At 55.0% G+C, this 22,914-nt stretch overlaps 1 protein-coding gene across 1 annotated transcript; it reads right to left on the minus strand.

Moving 5' to 3' along the window:
- Positions 1-1,680: 1,680 nt before the first annotated feature.
- LOC139604304 (centrosome-associated protein CEP250-like) lies at positions 1,681-22,876 on the minus strand. The gene is made up of 20 exons (XM_071455428.1): positions 22,862-22,876; positions 21,884-21,931; positions 21,504-21,736; positions 20,887-21,040; positions 20,146-20,336; positions 18,621-18,840; positions 17,878-18,158; positions 16,525-16,684; positions 15,653-15,956; positions 15,130-15,227; positions 8,628-8,675; positions 8,248-8,480; positions 7,631-7,784; positions 6,890-7,080; positions 5,367-5,586; positions 4,624-4,904; positions 3,274-3,433; positions 2,405-2,708; positions 1,819-1,973; positions 1,681-1,698 (listed from the first exon to the last, which is right to left on the minus strand). The coding sequence occupies exons 1-20, from the start codon at positions 22,874-22,876 to the stop codon at positions 1,681-1,683; spliced, it is 3,468 nt and encodes a 1,155-aa protein (XP_071311529.1).
- Between the last annotated feature and the right edge of the window lie 38 nt (positions 22,877-22,914).

Here is a 22,914-nt window from a genome sequence, read left to right on the forward strand (position 1 = left end):
CAGGCCTCTCCTCCTTCTCTGCTGATGCAAGTGGTTCCTTAGATTCCAGGCTGGTCCTTGAGCCACCTAACAGCTCCTCCTCTTGTGCTCCAACAGCCTGCTGGGTGTTCAGAGAGGAGATGATGCCCATATTTCAAACACCACAGAAGCTGTCCCTCAGAAATCTCCATCTCAGGAAGCATCCTCGAAGCACCAGCAGTGCAGCTGCTGTTCAGCCCTCTCGGTACAAAACTCAGCAGGGTTTAGTTCATCACTCTGCTCAGCTGCTCTATTCCCTCCCATACGCAATTCCAAACCCCCATGTATTGCCTCTTCATGTGTGGGCACAGGAGAAGCAGCTCCCCATGCCCAGCTTTTGGTCTGGAGCTGGTTTGAACAGCAAGCTCCAGAGCTGGATCAGTCATTCCAGCATACCAGGAAACAATCTGGCAGTCAATGGTGTCTGGCTGGAGCCAGGCAGACAGACAAGGCTGCCTGCTGCAGCCCAGGCTGCTTTACCCAACGGGACTGACAGGGATAGAGACCCACCTCTTCATGGGAAACATCTCTGGAATAATTCAGGCATGTTGCAGTGGACTGAAGATCAATGCCAGTGCAAGACTGGATAGAAGTCTTTCCCTTCAGGGAGGCCAAGCGTTTTTGCAGAGCCACTTTGGCAATTTTCAACTTGGCCAGTGCAGCACTCAGAGTGCTCCCTCTTCCTTCCTTCAAAACAGCAGCCCCATGCTCCAAATGTTCCTGCATGGTTTCCTTTTCACTGTCCAAGTGTTGAAATCTTTCCTGCTGACTTTGCATGTTGAGTGCATCCATTTTATTCTTCTTTTCAAGATATCTCATCTGCTGCTGGTACAATTCCTGTTCATGCTGCCAAAACAGGGAGAAAAAGGCTCCCTGATTCCCTCTCTCACTTTGCTTTTCAAACCAGATCTGCACTCCTGCTGCAGGGGCAGGCACAGGCTGCCCCTCTCTCTGCCTCTCAGGATGCTGCAGAGCTTTGCTGGGCCCTCCTTGATGCTGCATCTTTCCCAGCTCACTCAGCCCATCCCAGCTTCCCTTCTGCCCTTGCCTGACCTCCTGCAGCTCCACCACTCCAGGGCTCCTTTGGGGAGGAGCTGCCAGAACTGCAGCCAGGATTTCAAGTGCCCGCTAAGCAGGATTCAGGCAGTGCCACGAGGATGTGCTCTCCATCAGGGAGGAAGGGAAGAGCAAACAGCCGCAGCCTTTCATTCCCTGGGGCTGGGCTGACAGCAGTGCTTTTCCACCTCTCCTGTGTAGAGTTCCCATGGCTCCATGCCCCAGAGCCCCACTGCCCTCTCTGGGAGCAGCAATGGCCAGATCAGTCTGTCATTCTCTGCTGCCACTCAGGACCAGTTCTCCCCTTGCAGGCACACGTCCTGCTGGGGATCAGACCTTGGCTTTCCTCTCCTCTCTCCCCACTGGCTGCTCTCCCATGGCCAAGGCCAAACACCTTTCTATTAACAGCAAACTTGGGACTCTCCCCTGTCCTTCCAGATCCAGATAGTTAGAAATCTGAACATGGCTTTGGACACCAGGAATTCCCCAAACCATGCAATGTCAGTAGGGACACTGAGGACCTTGAGAAGTAAAGACATTTCTAGGGCACAGAAGCCCAGCATGGAGGAAAATCAGCAGCCTCAGCATTAACTGGCTTTGCCATGACTACAACATCTTCTCCGCCTTATTCAGAAGAATGCAATTAGAAAAGTTAAACTGGGAAAAGCTGCTCCTTAGAACTATTAACAGAAGGCCCAAACACATAGCTAGGAAATGGCCCTTTGTGGCATCTGCCAATCTCACCAGCACATCCTTCCTTTCCTTCTCCAGCTTTTCCAATTTTCTCCTCAGAGATGCCACCTCCTGTCGAAGAGCCACAGCCTCTTCCTGCCTTTCGGTGGCCTCTTTCTCCAAGGCAGTTTCTCGAGAAATGTGCTTGACTTCCTCCTTCCACCAATCTGCAGCAGGAAAGGGGAAAGGAGAAGGAGAAAGAGGCAAGCAAAGGAAAGGCAAACTGATGTGCATCCTGATGTGCAGAAACAAGAGCACTGTCTTCTCTACCTGCCTGTGGTTGCCAGGCCCTAAGCCCACAAAGGCTCCAAAGCTGACAGAAATGAAGGAAACTTCCAGGCACAGAAAAAGGCAGGAATGAAAGGGGCAAGGGTTCAGAGGGATAGGAGAGTGTGTTTGTTCTTGGCCTTGTGCAGAGTGAGCAACTCAAGAGAGACAAAGCACAGGGGATGCCTGTGCAGCCCTGCTCCAGAGAGGCCAATAGTCTGGAGGCTCTGGCAGGGCCTGGAGTTTGGGGGAATGGAGCTGAGGCATCCAGCTACAGCTCCTCAGCTGGTGAGACAGCATGGGGCAGTGAGTGGCAGAGGAGAAGCTGTACCTTGCTCAATTTCCTCCAACTCCTTCTGCAGCTCCAGGTTGCGGGCTCTGAGGTTGTCTCTCTGAGCTTGTGTCTTCCTCAGCTCCAGCTCCACAGCCTCACACTGTATGGCCAAGGCAAGAGCTTTGTCATCAGAGCTCTGGAGCCTCACACGCAGCTCAGACACCTCAGCCTGCAGCACGTGCACAGAGTCCCTCACAGAGCGTTCTCCTGCTCGAGACTCCTCCAGCTCCTTCAGCAGCTGCTTCTGTTGAGTTGCCTGGGAAGCCTCCATCTGCAGCACTGCGTCCTGCAGGGCCCGGATCTGGAAGATGGATGCACAGAGCCTCAGGGACAGGGCTGCTCCTGAGGCAGCAGAGTGGGCCGCAGGGAGCGCAATGAAGGAGAAATTACTTCAAGCCAAAACCGGAAGGCACAGAAGCAAGGATTGCAATGGAGGCAAATGGAGAGAAAACAGGGAAAGGGAGGCAATGGGCATCCTTGGGCTGCAGCTCTGAACAGCGGCTGAACTGGCTGTGCTGGAAGTGCCCTGCCCAGCCTGCCACAGCCACCTCTGTGTCCCCACATTGCTCAGTGCCGGGCACAGGCACCGACTCTGTCTGCGACAACACTGCCAACAGAGGGACAGAGAAGCTCCAGAGGAGTCTGCTGCTGCTTCTCCTCCCACATTTCCTGCTGGGACCCGGGAGAGGATGCGGGAAAACTTCTGCAGCAGACACCAGATCCAGGCTCAGCCTCAGGGTGCAGCAGCAGCCCTGGGCAGAACACGGCAGCTGTGGATGCTGCTGGCAGGGGCAAGAGGTTGGGGCCTCCAAGGCAAAGGTGCTGTTGTGTGTCCCTGGAGAAGAGGATGCCACTGCACAGCTTACCTGTGTGTTGAGCTCCCGCAGTTGTCCAGCGCGGTTTGAGGAGAGCTGTTTGGCCTGCTGAAGAGCAGATTGACACTGAGACACCTGATTGTTCAGTGCCAGGTTCTGTTCTTCCAGCATTCTGAGGCACACATCCTTTTCCTCCAGAGACAGAATCAGCCTAGAAGGGAAGCAAGCAACTCATTACTAAAGGATATCACATTTTAGAAACTCTTAGGACTTGCACCACCTCAGGGAAAAACTGCTCTGCCTGATGAGGTTTCTCTCAACAACTTGGCTGTTTGTTCCCCCTGCAGTCCCAGCCCAGCATGTGCCTGCTCTGCTTTTGTCTCAGAAAGAACAGCGAGTTCCTGCCTCCATGCCCTACCTTCTTCTTGAGATGGGAATGTGAATACAAACCTAACAAAGTCTTGCAATGAAGACATTAGGGGAGAGGAACAATTTTCCTCTGACTAACCAGGCTCCAAAGCAGGGAGGTTTGGTCAGCATGGAAGAGACATTTCCTTCCCCCATCTTACACATCCAGGTAGGAGGAGCAGCACCCTAGAGCCAGGGCATCTCTGGCAAGTTCCCAAAGATTTACCAGCACCCATCCTACTTTCAGCTGGAGAAACAAAGGCCAAAGGGGCAACTGAGGCTTACAGCACAACCTGATGGAAGATGCAGAAGGCTCCAGGAGAGCAGGAGTGCCCTGCCTTTGCTTTGTCTTCTTCTTGGAGGAAGAATCCTGTGGCACTGAAGCCTGGCAGGACTTGATTGGCTTCAGGAGCCCCCCATAGCTTGGTCCTGTTTCTTGCATTCTTTGCACAGTCAGAAATGCCTGTGACTGTGCAGGGTGGCAGGGACCCTGCTTGACCCCCTGCAGGCAGTGGGGGACATTTGATGAGGAACCATGCAACAGAGACATTCTTGTTTCTGGGCTGCCTCCAAGGCCAAGCTGGCCTAGAGCAGCACTCAGGGCCTTAAGATGGTTCTGCCCAGAAAAAGCATCAGATGCCAGGCTGATCCAGACCCCAAAGGCTTCAAGTTACAGGCCCCAAGGTGGAGCTGATGGATGTATGCAGCTCCTTCCTTACAGTGCACCTCGGGCAGTGTCAACACATCCACCTAACAACACAATGACCCCTAGAGGGAAAGGGCTGCCCCCAAAGCCTTTATCTTCAGAAAAACTCTATCGGAAGGCTTTAAAGGAAAGAAAATGAAACTCAACATCCAGACAATGAGAAGTGTCTACATGGAGAGTTCAGAATCTGCCACTTAGGAACTGCTGCCAGAGCCCCTGGCAGGTGCAATGATGGCAAAGAGGGAATCCATTCACCACAATGCAGAGTCTCACAGGCTTTCATTTACCTGGCCTTTTCCCTCTCTAGGGCATTGATGGAAGCCTGCAAGTCTGAATTTTGCTCTGCCATTTCTTCACATTGAATCCATCCCCTCTCCAGATAGTCCAGATGCATTTGAAGCTCCTTGTTCTGATGTTCTGCCTCCTCCAGCATCTTCTGGATCTGCTCAATCTCCAACAGCTTCTGCCTGGACTCTTCCTGGGCCTCCATCCCCTCTTGCTGGGCTCTCTGCGCAGTCCTTTCCTGGCACTCTCGGGAGGCTGCCAGCTGAGATGTCAACTCTGCCACCTCCAGTCAAACAGAACAAAGCAGTCAGAGGCTACAGCCACAGCTTCTCACACTCAGCCACAGCACAGGCTGTGAGCAAAGGTAAAGGACAACTTTCCACTCCTCCCTGTCCTGAGAGCACCAGATGCACAAAGGACATGGATAACTTGTTTCAGTCTCTAAGTGGCCCACCAGCAAGGGCACCTGAGAAAGCACCTGCCAAAGCAAGGCTAGCAAGAAGAGGCCAGCAGGAATCCATGCTGCTGCTTGCTGGCCAGCAGCACAGAGGACTAGCCCAGCTGTCCAGAGCAGCAGCTGACATTCAGCAGAGCACTGAGTGTCCTTCAGAGCAGCTGCCATGGAGCCCCCAGAGCACGAGACAGCCCCAGGGCTCACCCCAGCAGCTGCTGCTCTGCCATGGAAAAGCACGAAGGCCACAGACCCCTCGCTGCATGACTGCAGTGCCACTGCTCTTTCACTCACCTGCTTTTGTAGAGCCTCCCTCTGCTCAAGGAGGAGATTCCTTTCCTCTTTGAGGCCTTGTAGCTCTTCCTTGTGCCTCCTCTGCGCTGCCTGGGCTTCTCTGCGAGCTCCCTGCAGCTCCCCTTGCAGCTCTGCCTCCACACGCTTCCAGGTCATCTGCAGCTGAGCCATCTGCAGCTGAGCAGCAAACAGCCTGGATTGCAGGCTCTCCTTTGCTGACCTACAAGTTGCAAAGATGGACAGACATGAGTTGCTTGCTCCAGACACCCACAGCCGGTTATTCCAGGACGACGTGGCTCAAGATCCCCACGCCTGAGGATGGAAAATGGGTCAGCCGGAAACTCGTCCAGAGAAGGCACATCTGGGCCATTTCCAGAGCAGAGCAGGGCCTCTGAGGGACTGCCCAGGCCTTCCTTATGGCCTGCCATAGCACAGGCAGCCCAGCCCAACTTGGCCTCAACAGCCAAACCTTCACTTGCTGTTTCTGACCTATGACTCTGGGTAGCTGTGCCCAAACAGGCTGGAGCAACAAGCAAAAGCCCAGCCCCTGCTCACAGCCCTTCTCTCATCAGCACTTCCAAGCTGCTCTGCAGGGGGACAGAACAGACTCTTGTCCTGGCTGACTCCTGACGTTTTAATGCTCTTGATAATGGACATAAAGGTACATCATCTTCCAGACACCCGGTATTTAACGAGGCTTCAGAACTACTTTGCAGATACAGTAAAATCTCATGGTCATGGCAGCACTTGTAAATAATCAGAACAGCCTTTGGTCCAAATTGCAACTACCTGAATGCAGAGACTGCAGTTTCAACTCTTGCAAGGTCCAGGAGTAGACTTGCTGCCTTTATTTGAGTGTTGCTGAACAAGCAGGCAGTAGCCCAAGGGACTTGTCCTTCCTTGCACAGTGAGAGGGACCATCCAAAGGAACCTTGGCAGGTTTGGCAGCTGGGTGCCCATCAACCATCAGCAAGAATGTCCAGAGGCTGTTGAGAATTCCAGAGAGCTTTCCCTGCTGCTCTCTGACCAGCTCTACATCCTGTCCCACACTTCTCAAGGGTGTGCTTGGAAGCAGAAATGCCTCAAGATGGTCAGCAGGAGCCTCTGGCTTCACCCTGAATGGCAGCGTGCTATTCCCAACGTGCCAAGGTAAGAGCCTGGAATGCTGAAGATGAAGCCTCCTGGTCTGAAGGTCAGGATCATGTCAAGTGACTCGGAAAGGAAGGAGGGATGTTCAATGCCCAGAAGGAGGAAGCAAACCCAAGAGAAACTTGAGGTTTCACTCAGCATCTGCATGGTTTAACTACTCCTCAGTTCAGGGCTGGCTGGATTGCTTTTGACATCCCACAGGAGTGTGCTCGGCGGCACAAACAGGAGCCCAATGCTCACGAGAGCTTTGCTGGTTTTGGTGCCAGAAAAATGACCCTCACATGGTGGCTTTTTTTTTTTTTTCCTTGAGACTCTTCCATTTTGTGTCCATGGAATGTAAAATCATCTGAAAAGTTTCAACTCCCTGCCTTTACCTGGTCTCCTCCAGCTGCCTGGCAAGGTCTTGTCGGAGCCACTCGGTGGCTGCCAGTCGGCCCTCAAGGTCAGCCTTCTGGGCCAGCAGCTCCTCCTCTCGCCACGCCTGGGCCACTTCATGCCCTTGGCCAGAGGATTCCTGGCTCAGCTGCTCCAGACACCAGCTCGATGACTCTTGCTCCTGGGAAACCTGCAAGTGGGACAAGGTACAGCTGGAGCCCTTCCTCAGGAGTCCTGTGCAGAGCCAGCCAGTGCCACCTCACAGGCAGCCAGAGGACAAGGAGCACCTGTGCTCTGGCCTCAAAGTTTCCCCAGCTCCCTTCCCTCTTTTAGAGGCTCTGTGGCTGCCCAAAGCAACACATTTTGCAGAAGCATGCCACACTTTGCTGATGAACATGCATATCCCTGACTAAGAAATGCGTGTGCCCTCTTGAGCCAGGTGTGCACAGCACTGTGCCTGTCTTCTAGTGCCAGAAAGAGCATGTGGCTGATCTGGCTGCCACAACTCCCACTGCCACAGGTGCTGCCTAGCAATAAGGTGTTCAGAGCCCTGCTACCATCATCCCTCCCTTGCTCCAGCACATCCCTCTGAAGCTGCAATTCCTCCAAAGTCTGCCTCTTGACTTCCAGCTGCCTCTGCAAGGATGGCCCTTCTCCCTCGAGTGCAGCCAAGTCCTCCACTGTACAAGAAGGGGCAAGACGACTTTTCAAGGGAAAACCATCTCATTTCCAAAACCAACCTCCATCCAGTCCTGCTGCTCTGCCTCTTCTGCCTGGGCTGACGCTTCCTTCTGCTGCTTGGTGTTCTGCTGCTGCAGACAAAAGGCTCCTGTCTCCAGGATTCCAGTGCATTGCAGCAGCATTTCCTTGGGCTTCTCAAACTTTGCACAGTCACTGCGGAGACAAGGCCCAGTCAGAAGAAGCAAGAGGCCTGAAGAGTCAGCAATGCCATTTTCAGCACTCCAGGATGGAGCTGGGGGCAGTAGGCTAAGGAAGACCTTGCTCTTTCCCTCCCAAGGAAACCTCCAGAGGCAAAGGGAAAGGAAGGCAGGATTTTGCCTTCCTTCAGTGACAAGCAGTGGCTGGGCAGGGGCACGCAAAGAACAGAATTCAAGGAAGCAGCACGGTGAGAAGAAGGAGTCTTCTATTCCAACATGTCTCTGCATCTTGCAGACAGCCTTGGGAGTCCCAGTAGAGCATGAAAAACCCAGACAGGACAATGCTCGAGAGCCACACTGAGGCCTACACATGGTAGGCAGGTGATTTCTTCACCCAGGACACCTCTGACCTCCCAGACCTGGAAGCAGATTGCCTCTGGAATGCAGGAGGAGGAGGAGGAGGAGGAGGAAATGCTCACCTTCTGATTTCTGCTAACAGAGAGTCTATGAGCTGGTATTGGCTTCTGATCCTCTGGGTTCTCTCCTCTACTTGATCAAACTGTTGCCACATGCGCTCACAATTCTCTGTAGCTTCCCAAGCCAATTCAAAGGGATGCTGTTCATCAGTGGATGTCAGAGTTGAGAGGATGTTCCCAGGATTGTCGGTGCAGATGATGGAATTGGCCATGCTGTCACCGCCGTCTACCAGCACCTGAAAGGCCACATCCAGCTGTTAGTCAGGTATTCTGTTCCTGTTCCAAAGTAGCACTGAGATGCCTCCTCTGATCCCACAAGAACCAGTGTCCATTCATGGAGAACCAGTTTCAAAAGGCCAGCCAGCTCAGCACAGTTTACTCACCTGAGGGGCTCTGGAGGAACGTCCCTGGTGAGAAAGCCCTCGAGCTCCCTGCAAGTGCACAGGCAAGAGCACACTCAGACTGCATGGCTGCCCCTGAGGCAGTTGCCTCTAAGTGCTTCCCAGCCTGTCCCAGAGCACAGCACTTCCAGCTGAGCTCCTCCTCCCCTTCTTGGCAATATTTTCAGCCCAGGAGTTTGAGAGCAGTGCAAACCAACATGCTGCAAGGTGTCTGATCACTTCTAAGAACACCAGAAGGGGAGCTGCCCAGAGCCCAATCCAACCTGGCCATGAACATTGCCAGGGATCCAGGGGCAGCCACAGCTTCTCTGGGCAACCGGTGCCAGGGCCTCAGCACCCTCAGAGGGCAGAATCCCCTCCCAATATCCCATCCATCCTTGCCATGTCTGGCTGGGAAGCCTTGTCTTGTCCCTGCAGGCCCCTGGCTTAAGTCTCTCTCCAGCTCTCTTGCAGCCCTTTCATGCATTGGAAGGGACTCTAAGGTCACCCTGGAACCTTCTCTAGCCAGGACAACCCCAACTCTTGCATCCTTTTCCCTTGGCACAGGTGCTCCAGCCCTTGCAGCATCTTCCTATCATCCTTGTGACCTCCTCTGGGCTACTGGGGATCATTTTGGAGATGTCAGGGAGAAACTCATTCTTGACTCTGGGAAGCGCTGAGGCTGCGCTGTAATTTGGGTGAGGGGAAGGCAATGAAAAGCTGCTCCCTTGTTTGTGCCCACGGCCTCCAGTGGGACAAGGAGAGTGGAGGAGATGTGGCTGCGCTCTGGGATAGCCAGGAGCCCCCCATTCCCTCCCAGGCCTGTTCCCAGGGCAAGCACCACAGCTGCTGCCAGCTCTGGAACAGCCAACAGTTAATCCCTTGCAGATCCCAAAGGGAACTGTTCCCCGAGGCACAGCCCAGGCCCACCCAGGTCGCTGCTGGGCTTGGCACAAGGAGAGCAGTGGCTTTGTCACTCACCCTCCGGGTCTCCATCTGCCCCTTGGCACCAGCAGTGAGGAAACAGCAGTGACCAAAGGCCCTTGGCCTTTGCAGGGTCTACACCCAGATATCCAAAGGCCCTTGGCCTTTGCAGGATGTAAACACCAATTTCCAAAGGTTCTTGGCCTTTGCAGGGTCAATAGCACACAATCAAAGTGCCGTTGGCCTTTGCAAGGTCCAAGCCCCAAAGTTCACGAGCTGTTGACAGCTCCAGGGTCCAAACCCCAATAGCCAGGAGCTGTTGATTGTTGCCAGGATCCAACCCCCAGCATTCCATGGCCTTTGTGACACTTGCCAGGGTCATACCCACAACGTTCCACGGCCTTTGTGATGGCTGCCAGGGCCCAAAGCCCAGCATTCCAGGGGCTGTTGGAGAGGCCCTCCCTGGCTCAACTCCCATCCAAGCTCCTGAAAGAGGCACAAGGCCCGGCTCAGACAAGCCCACGCTGGCAGGAGCACCTGCAGCCCCACGGTACCGGCTCTCGGGGCAGACACAGCCTCCAACTCCAGCCCTCACCAACACTCTGCCCTTGGGCAAGGGCAAAGGAACAGGCTCCCAGACACAACAGAGCTCAGAGCACCAATAAGTCCACTTCCAGACTGCCAAACCCTTCCCACGTACATCCCTCAGCCACCACAGGTCTATTACAGACACTTCCAATAGGATTTAGGAACCCAGCTCTGATTTCCAGAGCACACATTTGGGCCACTGACCCCTTTCTCCACAGGCTGTGCCTCAGCACGAGGGCTGCTGCTTCCCTGAGCTCCTGGAGGACTCTTCTACTTGAGCTGCTGGACCGCCAGCCCAGGCATGAGGGGAATGTGGTGCTTGGGTTTTTTTGGTGCTTTCTTGAGGCATTTGAGCACTCCAAGCCCCATTTTACACATCCCCACTGTGAAAAATGAGGTTCAGTCTCCAGTAAAAATTTAAAAGTTGAATAAAGGACAATAAGAGACAAAGAGACTATAGCCAAGTTTTTTCATCCAGATGCTTGGCCTTCAGCCCAGAGCACACCTGCTATTTCAGAGATGTCCTTTCCATACCCTTTCGATTGCATCAGTCTACTGCAGAGTCATAACCAATCATGCATATTTAAACTTTTCCCCAAACTAGTTTACATGTTCCAAGAATTGTTTAGCATGGCTCCTCCTCGGATCCACCTTTTCAGAGCATGTGCATTTCATGGCTGTGGTTTTAGTCCCCCCCTATTATCACCTCCTGTTTGGCCTTTGGTCCATTTTTCTATAGACAGAGGGTGCTGATAATTGGCATGTCAGCAGCAGGGGTCTCCATCATATGTTCATTGAATGTTATCCCAACCAAGCAGGCAGTTTAACACAAGCATCCTATATCACCTATTTCTCTACTATGTCAAGGTACAGAAAAACTCCTATATTTTTATAGCAAAGTTACTCTAATATACATATAGAATCCATCTTAATATTTGCAAAAAGCCAATATTATAATATGTATTTATAACAATACTTTTCCCATCTGCACCCCTGATAGGTGAACAGAGGGGTGGGGGTTTGGTTCCACAGGGGTCCGGCAGAAATTTTGGAAACAATGTATTACATATCAGTGCCCCACATGCCAATGCAAAGTGACTCTGAAAGGCAAAGACATCGTCTGAACAGGACTCAGTGACACTGGTGATAAGTGTGACCGTGTGACAGAGACAAGGAATGTGTGTGCCAGGACACAAATGCTGCTCTGAGCCTTGGGGCCCAGGGAGCCCTGATATCAGCAGGTGTGGCAGAGTCCCTGCCAAAGCAGAGTCCCCCTGAGCCCCTGGCAGCGCTGGTGCCCATCTCCTGCCCCAGGGACCTGTGCCTCCAGAGGGCTTCTCTGCCAGAGGGCAGCCAAAGCCGACTTTGTGCACTGGGGCCTGGGCTCCACCCTACAGGGGCTCTTGGTAGGAGCACCTGGAGCAACTGGTGGCAACACTTGGTACGTGTCAGATGATGTTGCTCCATCCTGGAATGATCTTTTCAAGGAAGGGATTAGCAGTAGCACAGAAAGACCAGTAGCTACAGAATTTCACAGGAGAAAGAGACTCCACCAAAACACTGTCATGTTTCCGTGTGCTTTTCTGTCTTTCTTGCACTCAGAAAGAGAAAGAATTGGCCCAGCCTCTGCTATTCAATGCTCCACTTACTGTGTGTCTTCCTGTGGCAGCTCACATGCAAACACAACTGGCTGCCTGCTGAGCATGGCAAAGGACGGCCACAAACAGGGAGGTCCCTGGTGAACATCAAGACAGACACCTGGGGAAGTGCAGAGGATAGGGATAACTCTGGGCGGAGAAGCTGTTCTGTGTCTCTGATGATGCTGCCAGCCCCCTGAAGGACGGCCAAGACAAGTGCTGGAAGCAGCCATGTCCTGCTCTTTTCTGCTCTCAGATGCACTCGGGACAGACTTGTTGCCCACAGGTCCACCAGACTTGATCCGGGAACGATGGAAGCCCCTGCATTGGTAGGGAACGGGCTCCAGCAAGAGCAAAGCAGGATCTTCCAGCAGCAAAGCCTGAGCTTGTGAAACGAGCCATGTCCTCAGCAGACACCAAAGTTTTTCCCTTCAGACCTGAATGTTGGCCACAAGTGCCTGCCTTTCTTCAGCGCCTGCTGCTGCTTCCTTTGTTCCAGACCAGTCCAGGATTTGCTCTAGAAGTTCATGCGGGTGTTTTTAAGGTGCCTGCAAAAAGGAGAGGGACGGCAGCTTCTGTGCAGCCTCATTTCCCTCTCATGATGGCATCAATGCCGCTGCCTTGGGACGCCTGCCAGTGGAAGACGAGTCTGCCCTCAAGCACAGTCACTGTAGTCAGGGGCACAGGCTGCAGCAGCAGCTGCCAAGCATTGCCGTGAGGCTGGCAAGCCAAGGGAAATCCATTGTGGCCGGGTGCGTTGAAGCCTTTTGCTAAATCACATGCAATAGTGCCCAGAGTATGGCCCCTTTGGAATGGCGGCTGGTGCAGACGCCTCCTGGAGCAGGTGCCGGCGTTGGGGCTGCTGCTGTTCCTGTGTGCGCTCTGGTGCTGTTTCTGTGGCGTCCAGAGCCGCTTTGGCAGCAGCGACTCAGCAGCCCTGCTTGAGGAGACATCGCCGCCCTGGCCACAGAGGCAGAAGCTCTGTGGGCCCAGAGCTCTGTGTCAGCAGGGCCTCATCCTCAGCACCATGGCCTGGGCAGCCGCGGGGGCCTGGGCTGGCCGCCAGCCCTGCTCTGCCCACTGCCCTGGCAGCAAGCAGTGACCATGCCCCGGCAGGGCCCCCTTGCCCTCCTTGTCCCCAGCCAGGCCAGTCTGGACACCTCGGGGGGTCCCCACCCTCCTGCTGAGGCCCAGCCACCAGGGCTTCTGCCCGAGGCGTGGGAGCCTCTCTGGGGAAGCGCCCGGCTGTCAGGAACAAGGCTGACACCCAATTCCTCAGGGCTTCCCAGCAGCCCGGCCCCTCAGGGGCCTCCTGTCCCTTTGGAGCCTCCTGCCAGCCACTCCCTCCCACAGGGCCCTCGTGCCTTCCCAGCTCCTTGTCCCGTCAGGGCCTCCGCAGCACCTCATCCCTTCACGGCCTCCCAGTGCCCCATCGTCCCCTCAGGATCTCCCCCAGCCCGGCCAAGCTGCCCGGCAGCGGCGCAGGCCCGAGGGAGCTCCAGAGGAGCCGCATCGAGAGGCACCTCAGAGGCGTCAGCAATGCAGCCAGCAAGACACGGGCAGGAGGACACACATGGCCCTTCCTGGCTGGGCAGGAGGGCTTGTGGCCATCTCCAGACACCGGTCCAGCAGGGACCCCTGCAGCTCCGGCCCCTGCCCGGCCGCTCTGTCACCAGCACAAAGGCTTCAGCAGAACCACCCAAGGCCAAGGGGCTTCTGGCCATTTCTCCTTCCCCACTCCACAAACCAGGGCTGCTCGCTTGGCACAAGGACCCCTTTTCCCCTCTTCCCCCGTGCCCTGTTGACCCTGGGCACCAAAGAGAGCTCCTGGGAGTCTGGCTATTAGAACACATTCTATATTTATATCCTAAAGAACAAAGAAAAAGAAGGAATAAAACAATCTTAAAGAAAAGAAAAATCCCCCCAGCTCAGAAGGCCCCAGCAGACAGAGAGCCTCTCAAATCAGCTCTCCTCAGAGCTCCAGCAGCACAGCCAGCTCTGGCCCCAGGGACAAGGCCGTTTCTTGCGGGCCCTGTGACGTTGATCTTGCAGCTTCTGCAAGATGGAGCCCGGAGCTCTCTCCACAGCCCAGAGGACAAAGGCTGTTTTGAGAGCCAGGCTTCTGGTGGCAGGGCTGATATCCTCTGCCTTGTCTTCAAGGGCTGTGAGAGAGAGGAACAGAGGCACGGTCAGATCCCGGATCTTTGGGGAGCCGAGGAGACCCCCGAGGCAGGGCCATGCCAGCCGGCTCTGGCCATGGCCAGGAGGGAGCAGGGAGCAAGGGGATGAGCCCGAAGCTAGCGGACACTATTGCCCCACGTGGGCCTGAAATGGGAGCGTGTGCTGTGGCCACGGCAGCCCTGCTGCGCACAGGGAGCAGAGCCATGGGCAGCGGGGCAGGGATTGCAGCTGCCCCCGGCAGCCGGGGCTGGCAGCCCGCTGGCCTCACTCACCCTGACAGATGTGGCGGAGCTGTCGCTTGCAGCCCCTGAGGTGCCGCCCGGCCATCCCTGAGAACACAGAGCCTGTCAGGGCGCCAGCGGCACAGCTCCCTGCCAGCCCAGCAGCGCTGCCAGCCCTGTGGCCACACGGCCTCCTGGCCCCGGCAGGGCTCGGGCCGGGCCCTTGCCGCACGCTGCCGCCCAAGGGCACGGCTGCCAGAGGGCGGCAGCAGCGCCGAGGCCAGGCGGGGCTCCACGGCGCCGGGCACGGATGGCGCTGCCGGGGCAGCAGCCGGGGCCGGGGCGGGGGCCGAGCTGCGGCGGGGTGAGGAGGAACAGGCTTGGGCGGAGCAGGGCGGAGCAGGGCAGGGTGGGACAGGGTTTGACAGGGCAGGGCACGGCTGGGGGAGGCAGAGCGGGGCATGGTAGGGCAGGCCTGGGATGGGCCGGAGTGGGGCTGGGATGGGGTGGGACAAGGTGGGGTAGGGAAGGGAGGAGTGGGGTTTGGTGTGGCAGGCCAGCGTTGGGTGGAGCTGGGTGCGGCAGGGAGGGGTTGGGTTGGGCAGGGCGGGGCAGGCTGGGGCAGGGGAAGCCCAGGCTCGTGGCTCCTAGATGAACCTGATGGCTGCCAGCCACAGGGACTCCTGTGGGCTGTCCAGGTACAGCAACACATGGCACAGGTGCAAATGGATTGCCCTCATCACACAGTACTCCAGTATTGGATACACAAATTGCTGTTGGGTCTTGGAGATAATTAGGAATTGGCCTGAAGGGGACAACTTTGATCTACTGGAAGAAGAGGGGCAGGAACAGGTGTCGTGTGCTGAGGAAGCTCCACCTTAGAACCAACTGCCAATCTCACCAGCAAATCCTTTCCTTCTCCAGCTTTTCCAATTTTCTCCTCAGAGATGCCACCTCCTGTCGAAGAGCCACAGCCTCTTCCTGCCTTTCAGTGGCCTCTTTCTCCAGGGCAATTTGGTGACAGATGTGCTTGGCTTCTGCCTGCACGCAATCTGCAGCAGGGGAGGGCAAAGGAAAGGGAAAATGGGAAGGGGAAAAGCAAAGCAAACTGATGTGCATCCTGCAGAGACAAGAGCACTGTCTTCTCTACCCGCCTGTGGTTGCCAGGCCTAAGCCCACAAAGGCTCCAAAGCTGACAGAAATGAAGGAAACTTCCAGGCACAGAAAAAGGCAGGAATGAAAGGGGCAAGGGTTCAGAGGGATAGGAGAGTGTGTTTGTTCTTGGCCTTGTGCAGAGTGAGCAACTCAAGAGAGACAAAGCACAGGGGATGCCTGTGCAGCCCTGCTCCAGAGAGGCCAATAGCCTGGAGGCTCTGGTAGGGCCTGGAGTTTGGGGGAATGGAGCTGAGGCATCCAGCTACAGCTCCTTAGCTGGTGAGACAGCATGGGGCAGTGAGTGGCAGAGGAGAAGCTGTACCTTGCTCAATTTCCTCCCACTCCTTCTGCAGCTCCAGGTTGCGGGCTCTGAGGTTGTCTCTCTGAGCCTGTGCCTTCCTCAGCTCCAGCTCCACAGCCTCACACTGTATGGCCAAGGCAAGAGCTTTGTCATCAGAGCTCTGGAGCCTCACACGCAGCTCAGACACCTCAGCCTGCAGCACGTGCACAGAGTCCCTCACAGAGCGTTCTCCTGCTCGAGACTCCTCCAGCTCCTTCAGCAGCTGCTTCTGTTGAGTTGCCTGGGAAGCCTCCATCTGCAGCACTGCGTCCTGCAGGGCCCGGATCTGGAAGATGGATGCACAGAGCCTCAGGGACAGGGCTGCTCCTGAGGCAGCAGAGTGGGCCGCAGGGAGAGCCACAAAGAAGAAATTACTTCAAGCCAAAACCAGAAGGCACAGCAGGAAAGATTGCAATGGAGGCAAATGGAGAGAAAACAGGGAAAGGGAGGCAATGGGCATCCTTGGGCTGCAGCTCTGAACAGCGGCTGAACTGGCTGTGCTGGAAGTGCCCTGCCCAGCCTGCCACAGCCACCTCTGTGTCCCCACATTGCTCAGTGCCTGCCACAGGCACCAACTCTGTCTGCGACAACACTGCCAACAGAGGGACAGAGAAGCTCCAGAGGAGTCTGCTGCTGCTTCTCCTCCCAAATTGCCTGCTGGGACCCGGGAGAGGATGGGGGGGGAAAACTTCTGCAGCAGACACCAGATCCAGGCTCAGCCTCAGGGTGCAGCAGCAGCCCTGGGCAGAACACGGCAGCTGTGGATGCTGCTGGCAGGGGAAAGAGGCTGGGGCCTGCAAGGCAAAGGTGCTGTTGTGTGTCCCTGGAGAAGAGGATGCCACTGCACAGCTTACCTGTGTGTTGAGCTCCCGCAGTTGTCCAGCGCGGTTTGAGGAGATCTGTTTGGCCTGCTGAAGAGCAGATTGACACTGAGACACCTGATTGTTCAGTGCCAGGTTCTGTTCTTCCAGCATTCTGAGGCACACATTCTTTTCCTCCAGAGACAGAATCAGCCTAGAAGGGAAGCAAGCAACTCATTACTAAAGGATAGCACATTTTAGCAACTCTCAGGACTTGCACCACCTCAGGGAAAAACTGCTCTGCCTGATGAGGTTTCTCTCAACAACTTGGCTGTTTGTTCCCTCTGCAGTCCCAGCCCAGCATGTGCCTGCTCTGCTTTTGTCCCAGAAGGAACAGCGAGTTCCTGCCTCCATGCCCTACCTTCTTCTTGAGATGGGAATGTGAATACAAACCTAACAAAGTCTTGCAATGAAGACATTAGGGGAGAGGAACAATTTTCTTCTGACTAACCAGGCTCCAAAGCAGGGAGGTTTGGTCAGCATGGAAGAGACATTTCCTTCCCCCATCTTACACATCCAGGTAGGAGGAGGAGCAGCACCCTAGAGCCAGGGCATCTCTGGCAAGTTCCCAAAGATTTACCAGCACCCATCCTACTTTCAGCTGGAGAAACAAAGGCCAAAGGGGCAACTGAGGCTTGGAGCACAACCTGATGGAAGATGCAGAAGGCTCCAGGAGAGCAGGAGTGCCCTGCCTTTGCTTTGTCTTCTTCTTGGAGGAAGAATCCTGTGGCACTGAAGCCTGGCAGGACTTGATTGGCTTCAGGAGCCCCCCATAGCTTGGTCCTGTTTCTTGCATTCTTTGCACAGTCAGAAATGCCTGTGACTGTGCAGGGTGGCAGGGACCCTGCTTGACCCCCTGCAGGCAGCGGGGCACATTTGATGAGGAACCATGCAACAGAGACATTCTTGTTTCTGGGCTGCCTCCAAGGCCAAGCTGGCCTAGAGCAGCACTCAGGGCCTTAAGATGGTTCTGCCCAGAAAAAGCATCAGATGCCAGGCTGATCCAGACCCCAAAGGCTTCAAGTTACAGGCCCCAAGGTGGAGCTGATGGATGTATGCAGCTCCTTCCTTACAGTGCACCTCGGGCAGTGTCAACACATCCACCTAACAACACAATGACCCCTAGAGGGAAAGGGCTACCCCCAAAGCCTTTATCTTCAGAAAAACTCTATCGGAAGGCTTTAAAGGAAAGAAAATGAAACTCAACATCCAGACAATGAGAAGTGTCTACATGGAGAGTTCAGAATCTGCCACTTAGGAACTGCTGCCAGAGCCCCTGGCAGGTGCAATGATGGCAAAGAGGGAATCCATTCACCACAATGCAGAGTCTCACAGGCTTTCATTTACCTGGCCTTTTCCCTCTCTAGGGCATTGATGGAAGCCTGCAAGTCTGAATTTTGCTCTGCCATTTCTTCACATTGAATCCATCCCCTCTCCAGATAGTCCAGATGCATTTGAAGCTCCTTGTTCTGATGTTCTGCCTCCTCCAGCATCTTCTGGATCTGCTCAATCTCCAACAGCTTCTGCCTGGACTCTTCCTGGGCCTCCATCCCCTCTTGCTGGGCTCTCTGCGCAGTCCTTTCCTGGCACTCTCGGGAGGCTGCCAGCTGAGATGTCAACTCTGCCACCTCCAGTCAAACAGAACAAAGCAGTCAGAGGCTACAGCCACAGCTTCTCACACTCAGCCACAGCACAGGCTGTGAGCAAAGGTAAAGGACAACTTTCCACTCCTCCCTGTCCTGAGAGCACCAGATGCACAAAGGATATGGACAACTTGTTTCAGTCTCTAAGTGGCCCACCCGCAAGGGCACCTGAGAAAGCACCTGCCAAAGCAAGGCTAGCAAGAAGAGGCCAGCAGGAATCCATGCTGCTGCTTGCTGGCCAGCAGCACAGAGGACTAGCCCAGCTGTCCAGAGCAGCAGCTGACATTCAGCAGAGCACTGAGTGTCCTTCAGAGCAGCTGCCATGGAGCCCCCAGAGCACGAGACAGCCCCAGGGCTCACCCCAGCAGCTGCTGCTCTGCCATGGAAAAGCACGAAGGCCACAGACCCCTCGCTGCATGACTGCAGTGCCACTGCTCTTTCACTCACCTGCTTTTGTAGAGCCTCCCTCTGCTCAAGGAGGAGATGCATTTCCTCTTTGAGGCCTTGTAGCTCTTCCTTGTGCCTCCTCTGCGCTGCCTGGGCTTCTCTGCGAGCTCCCTGCAGCTCCCCTTGCAGCTCTGCCTCCACACGCTTCCAGGTCATCTGCAGCTGAGCCATCTGCAGCTGAGCAGCAAACAGCCTGGATTGCAGGCTCTCCTTTGCTGACCTACAAGTTGCAAAGATGGACAGACATGAGTTGCTTGCTCCAGACACCCACAGCCGGTTATTCCAGGACGACGTGGCTCAAGATCCCCACGCCTGAGGATGGAAAATGGGTCAGCTGGAAACTCGTCCAGAGAAGGCACATCTGGGCCATTTCCAGAGCAGAGCAGGGCCTCTGAGGGACTGCCCAGGCCTTCCTTATGGCCTGCCATAGCACAGGCAGCCCAGCCCAACTTGGCCTCAACAGCCAAACCTTCACTTGCTGTTTCTGACCTATGACTCTGGGTAGCTGTGCCCAAACAGGCTGGAGCAACAAGCAAAAGCCCAGCCCCTGCTCACAGCCCTTCTCTCATCAGCACTTCCAAGCTGCTCTGCAGGGGGACAGAACAGACTCTTGTCCTGGCTGACTCCTGACGTTTTAATGCTCTTGATAATGGACATAAAGGTACATCATCTTCCAGACACCCGGTATTTAACGAGGCTTCAGAACTACTTTGCAGATACAGTAAAATCTCATGGTCATGGCAGCACTTGTAAATAATCAGAACAGCCTTTGGTCCAAATTGCAACTACCTGAATGCAGAGACTGCAGTTTCAACTCTTGCAAGGTCCAGGAGTAGACTTGCTGCCTTTATTTGAGTGTTGCTGAACAAGCAGGCAGTAGCCCAAGGGACTTGTCCTTCCTTGCACAGTGAGAGGGACCATCCAAAGGAACCTTGGCAGGTTTGGCAGCTGGGTGCCCATCAACCATCAGCAAGAATGTCCAGAGGCTGTTGAGAATTCCAGAGAGCTTTCCCTGCTGCTCTCTGACCAGCTCTACATCCTGTCCCACACTTCTCAAGGGTGTGCTTGGAAGCAGAAATGCCTCAAGATGGTCAGCAGGAGCCTCTGGCTTCACCCTGAATGGCAGCGTGCTATTCCCAACGTGCCAAGGTAAGAGCCTGGAATGCTGAAGATGAAGCCTCCTGGTCTGAAGGTCAGGATCATGTCAAGTGACTCGGAAAGGAAGGAGGGATGTTCAATGCCCAGAAGGAGGAAGCAAACCCAAGAGAAACTTGTGGTTTCACTCAGCATCTGCATGGTTCAACTACTCCTCAGTTCAGGGCTGGCTGGATTGCTTTTGACATCCCACAGGAGTGTGCTCGGTGGCACAAACAGGAGCCCAATGCTCACGAGAGCTTTGCTGGTTTTGGTGCCAGAAAAATGACCCTCACATGGTGGCTTTTTTTTTTTTTTTTCCTTGAGACTCTTCCATTTTGTATCCATGGAATGTAAAATCATCTGAAAAGTTTCAACTCCCTGCCTTTACCTGGTCTCCTCCAGCTGCCTGGCAAGGTCTTGTCGGAGCCACTCGGTGGCTGCCAGTCGGCCCTCAAGGTCAGCCTTCTGGGCCAGCAGCTCCTCCTCTCGCCACGCCTGGGCCACTTCATGCCCTTGGCCAGAGGATTCCTGGCTCAGCTGCTCCAGACACCAGCTCGATGACTCTTGCTCCTGGGAAACCTGCAAGTGGGACAAGGTACAGCTGGAGCCCTTCCTCAGGAGTCCTGTGCAGAGCCAGCCAGTGCCACCTCACAGGCAGCCAGAGGACAAGGAGCACCTGTGCTCTGGCCTCAAAGTTTCCCCAGCTCCCTTCCCTCTTTTAGAGGCTCTGTGGCTGCCCAAAGCAACACATTTTGCAGAAGCATGCCACACTTTGCTGATGAACATGCATATCCCTGACTAAGAAATGCGTGTGCCCTCTTGAGCCAGGTGTGCACAGCAGTGTGCCTGTCTTCTAGTGCCAGAAAGAGCATGTGGCTGATCTGGCTGCCACAACTCCCACTGCCACAGGTGCTGCCTAGCAATAAGGTGTTCAGAGCCCTGCTACCATCATCCCTCCCTTGCTCCAGCACATCCCTCTGAAGCTGCAATTCCTCCAAAGTCTGCCTCTTGACTTCCAGCTGCCTCTGCAAGGATGGCCCTTCTCCCTCGAGTGCAGCCAAGTCCTCCACTGTACAAGAAGGGGCAAGACGACTTTTCAAGGGAAAACCATCTCATTTCCAAAACCAACCTCCATCCAGTCCTGCTGCTCTGCCTCTTCTGCCTGGGCTGACGCTTCCTTCTGCTGCTTGGTGTTCTGCTGCTGCAGACAAAAGGCTCCTGTCTCCAGGATTCCAGTGCATTGCAGCAGCATTTCCTTGGGCTTCTCAAACTTTGCACAGTCACTGCGGAGACAAGGCCCAGTCAGAAGAAGCAAGAGGTCTGTAGAGTCAGCAATGCCATTTTCAGCACTCCAGGATGGAGCTGGGGGCAGTAGGCTAAGGAAGACCTTGCTCTTTCCCTCCCAAGGAAACCTCCAGAGGCAAAGGGAAAGGAAGGCAGGATTTTTCCTTCCTTCAGTGACAAGCAGTGGCTGGGCAGGGGCACGCAAAGAACAGAATTCAAGGAAGCAGCACGGCGAGAAGAAGGAGTCTTCTATTCCAACATGTCTCTGCATCTTGCAGACAGCCTTGGGAGTCCCAGTAGAGCATGAAAAACCCAGACAGGACAATGCTCGAGAGCCACACTGAGGCCTACACATGGTAGGCAGGTGATTTCTTCACCCAGGACACCTCTGACCTCCCAGACCTGGAAGCAGATTGCCTCTGGAATGCAGGAGGAGGAGGAGGAGGAGGAGGAAATGCTCACCTTCTGATTTCTGCTAACAGAGAGTCTATGAGCTGGTATTGGCTTCTGATCCTCTGGGTTCTCTCCTCTACTTGATCAAACTGTTGCCACATGCGCTCACAATTCTCTGTAGCTTCCCAAGCCAATTCAAAGGGATGCTGTTCATCAGTGGATGTCAGAGTTGAGAGGATGTTCCCAGGATTGTCGGTGCAGATGATGGAATTGGCCATGCTGTCACCGCCGTCTACCAGCACCTGAAAGGCCACATCCAGCTGTTAGTCAGGTATTCTGTTCCTGTTCCAAAGTAGCACTGAGATGCCTCCTCTGATCCCACAAGAACCGGTGTCCATTCATGGAGAACCAGTTTCAAAAGGCCAGCCAGCTCAGCACAGTTTACTCACCTGAGGGGCTCTGGAGGAACGTCCCTGGTGAGAAAGCCCTCGAGCTCCCTGCAAGTGCACAGGCAAGAGCACACTCAGACTGCATGGCTGCCCCTGAGGCAGTTGCCTCTAAGTGCTTCCCAGCCTGTCCCAGAGCACAGCACTTCCAGCTGAGCTCCTCCTCCCCTTCTTGGCAATATTTTCAGCCCAGGAGTTTGAGAGCAGTGCAAACCAACATGCTGCAAGGTGTCTGATCACTTCTAAGAACACCAGAAGGGGAGCTGCCCAGAGCCCAATCCAACCTGGCCATGAACATTGCCAGGGATCCAGGGGCAGCCACAGCTTCTCTGGGCAACCGGTGCCAGGGCCTCAGCACCCTCAGAGGGCAGAATCCCCTCCCAATATCCCATCCATCCTTGCCATGTCTGGCTGGGAAGCCTTGTCTTGTCCCTGCAGGCCCCTGGCTTAAGTCTCTCTCCAGCTCTCTTGCAGCCCTTTCATGCATTGGAAGGGACTCTAAGGTCACCCTGGAACCTTCTCTAGCCAGGACAACCCCAACTCTTGCATCCTTTTCCCTTGGCACAGGTGCTCCAGCCCTTGCAGCATCTTCCTATCATCCTTGTGACCTCCTCTGGGCTACTGGGGATCATTTTGGAGATGTCAGGGAGAAACTCATTCTTGACTCTGGGAAGCGCTGAGGCTGCGCTGTAATTTGGGTGAGGGGAAGGCAATGAAAAGCTGCTCCCTTGTTTGTGCCCACGGCCTCCAGTGGGACAAGGAGAGTGGAGGAGATGTGGCTGCGCTCTGGGATAGCCAGGAGCCCCCCATTCCCTCCCAGGCCTGTTCCCAGGGCAAGCACCACAGCTGCTGCCAGCTCTGGAACAGCCAACAGTTAATCCCTTGCAGATCCCAAAGGGAACTGTTCCCCGAGGCACAGCCCAGGCCCACCCAGGTCGCTGCTGGGCTTGGCACAAGGAGAGCAGTGGCTTTGTCACTCACCCTCCGGGTCTCCATCTGCCCCTTGGCACCAGCAGTGAGGAAACAGCAGTGAC

This window comes from Agelaius tricolor, unplaced genomic scaffold (genome assembly GCF_023055355.1).
Source record: "Agelaius tricolor isolate 1412-34295 unplaced genomic scaffold, bAgeTri1.0.p SCAF_49, whole genome shotgun sequence".
Taxonomy (NCBI): domain Eukaryota; kingdom Metazoa; phylum Chordata; class Aves; order Passeriformes; family Icteridae; genus Agelaius; species Agelaius tricolor.

Excerpts from the sequence above, each read along its gene's own strand:
- LOC139604304 (XM_071455428.1), bottom strand. Across the intron at positions 16,685-17,877 it reads CTAGAGAGGGAAAAGGCCAG|GCTGATTCTGTCTCTGGAGG; the intron begins GTAAATGAAAGC and ends CTTCCCTTCTAG. Across the intron at positions 15,957-16,524 it reads TGCGGGAGCTCAACACACAG|ATCCGGGCCCTGCAGGACGC; the intron begins GTAAGCTGTGCA and ends TCCATCTTCCAG.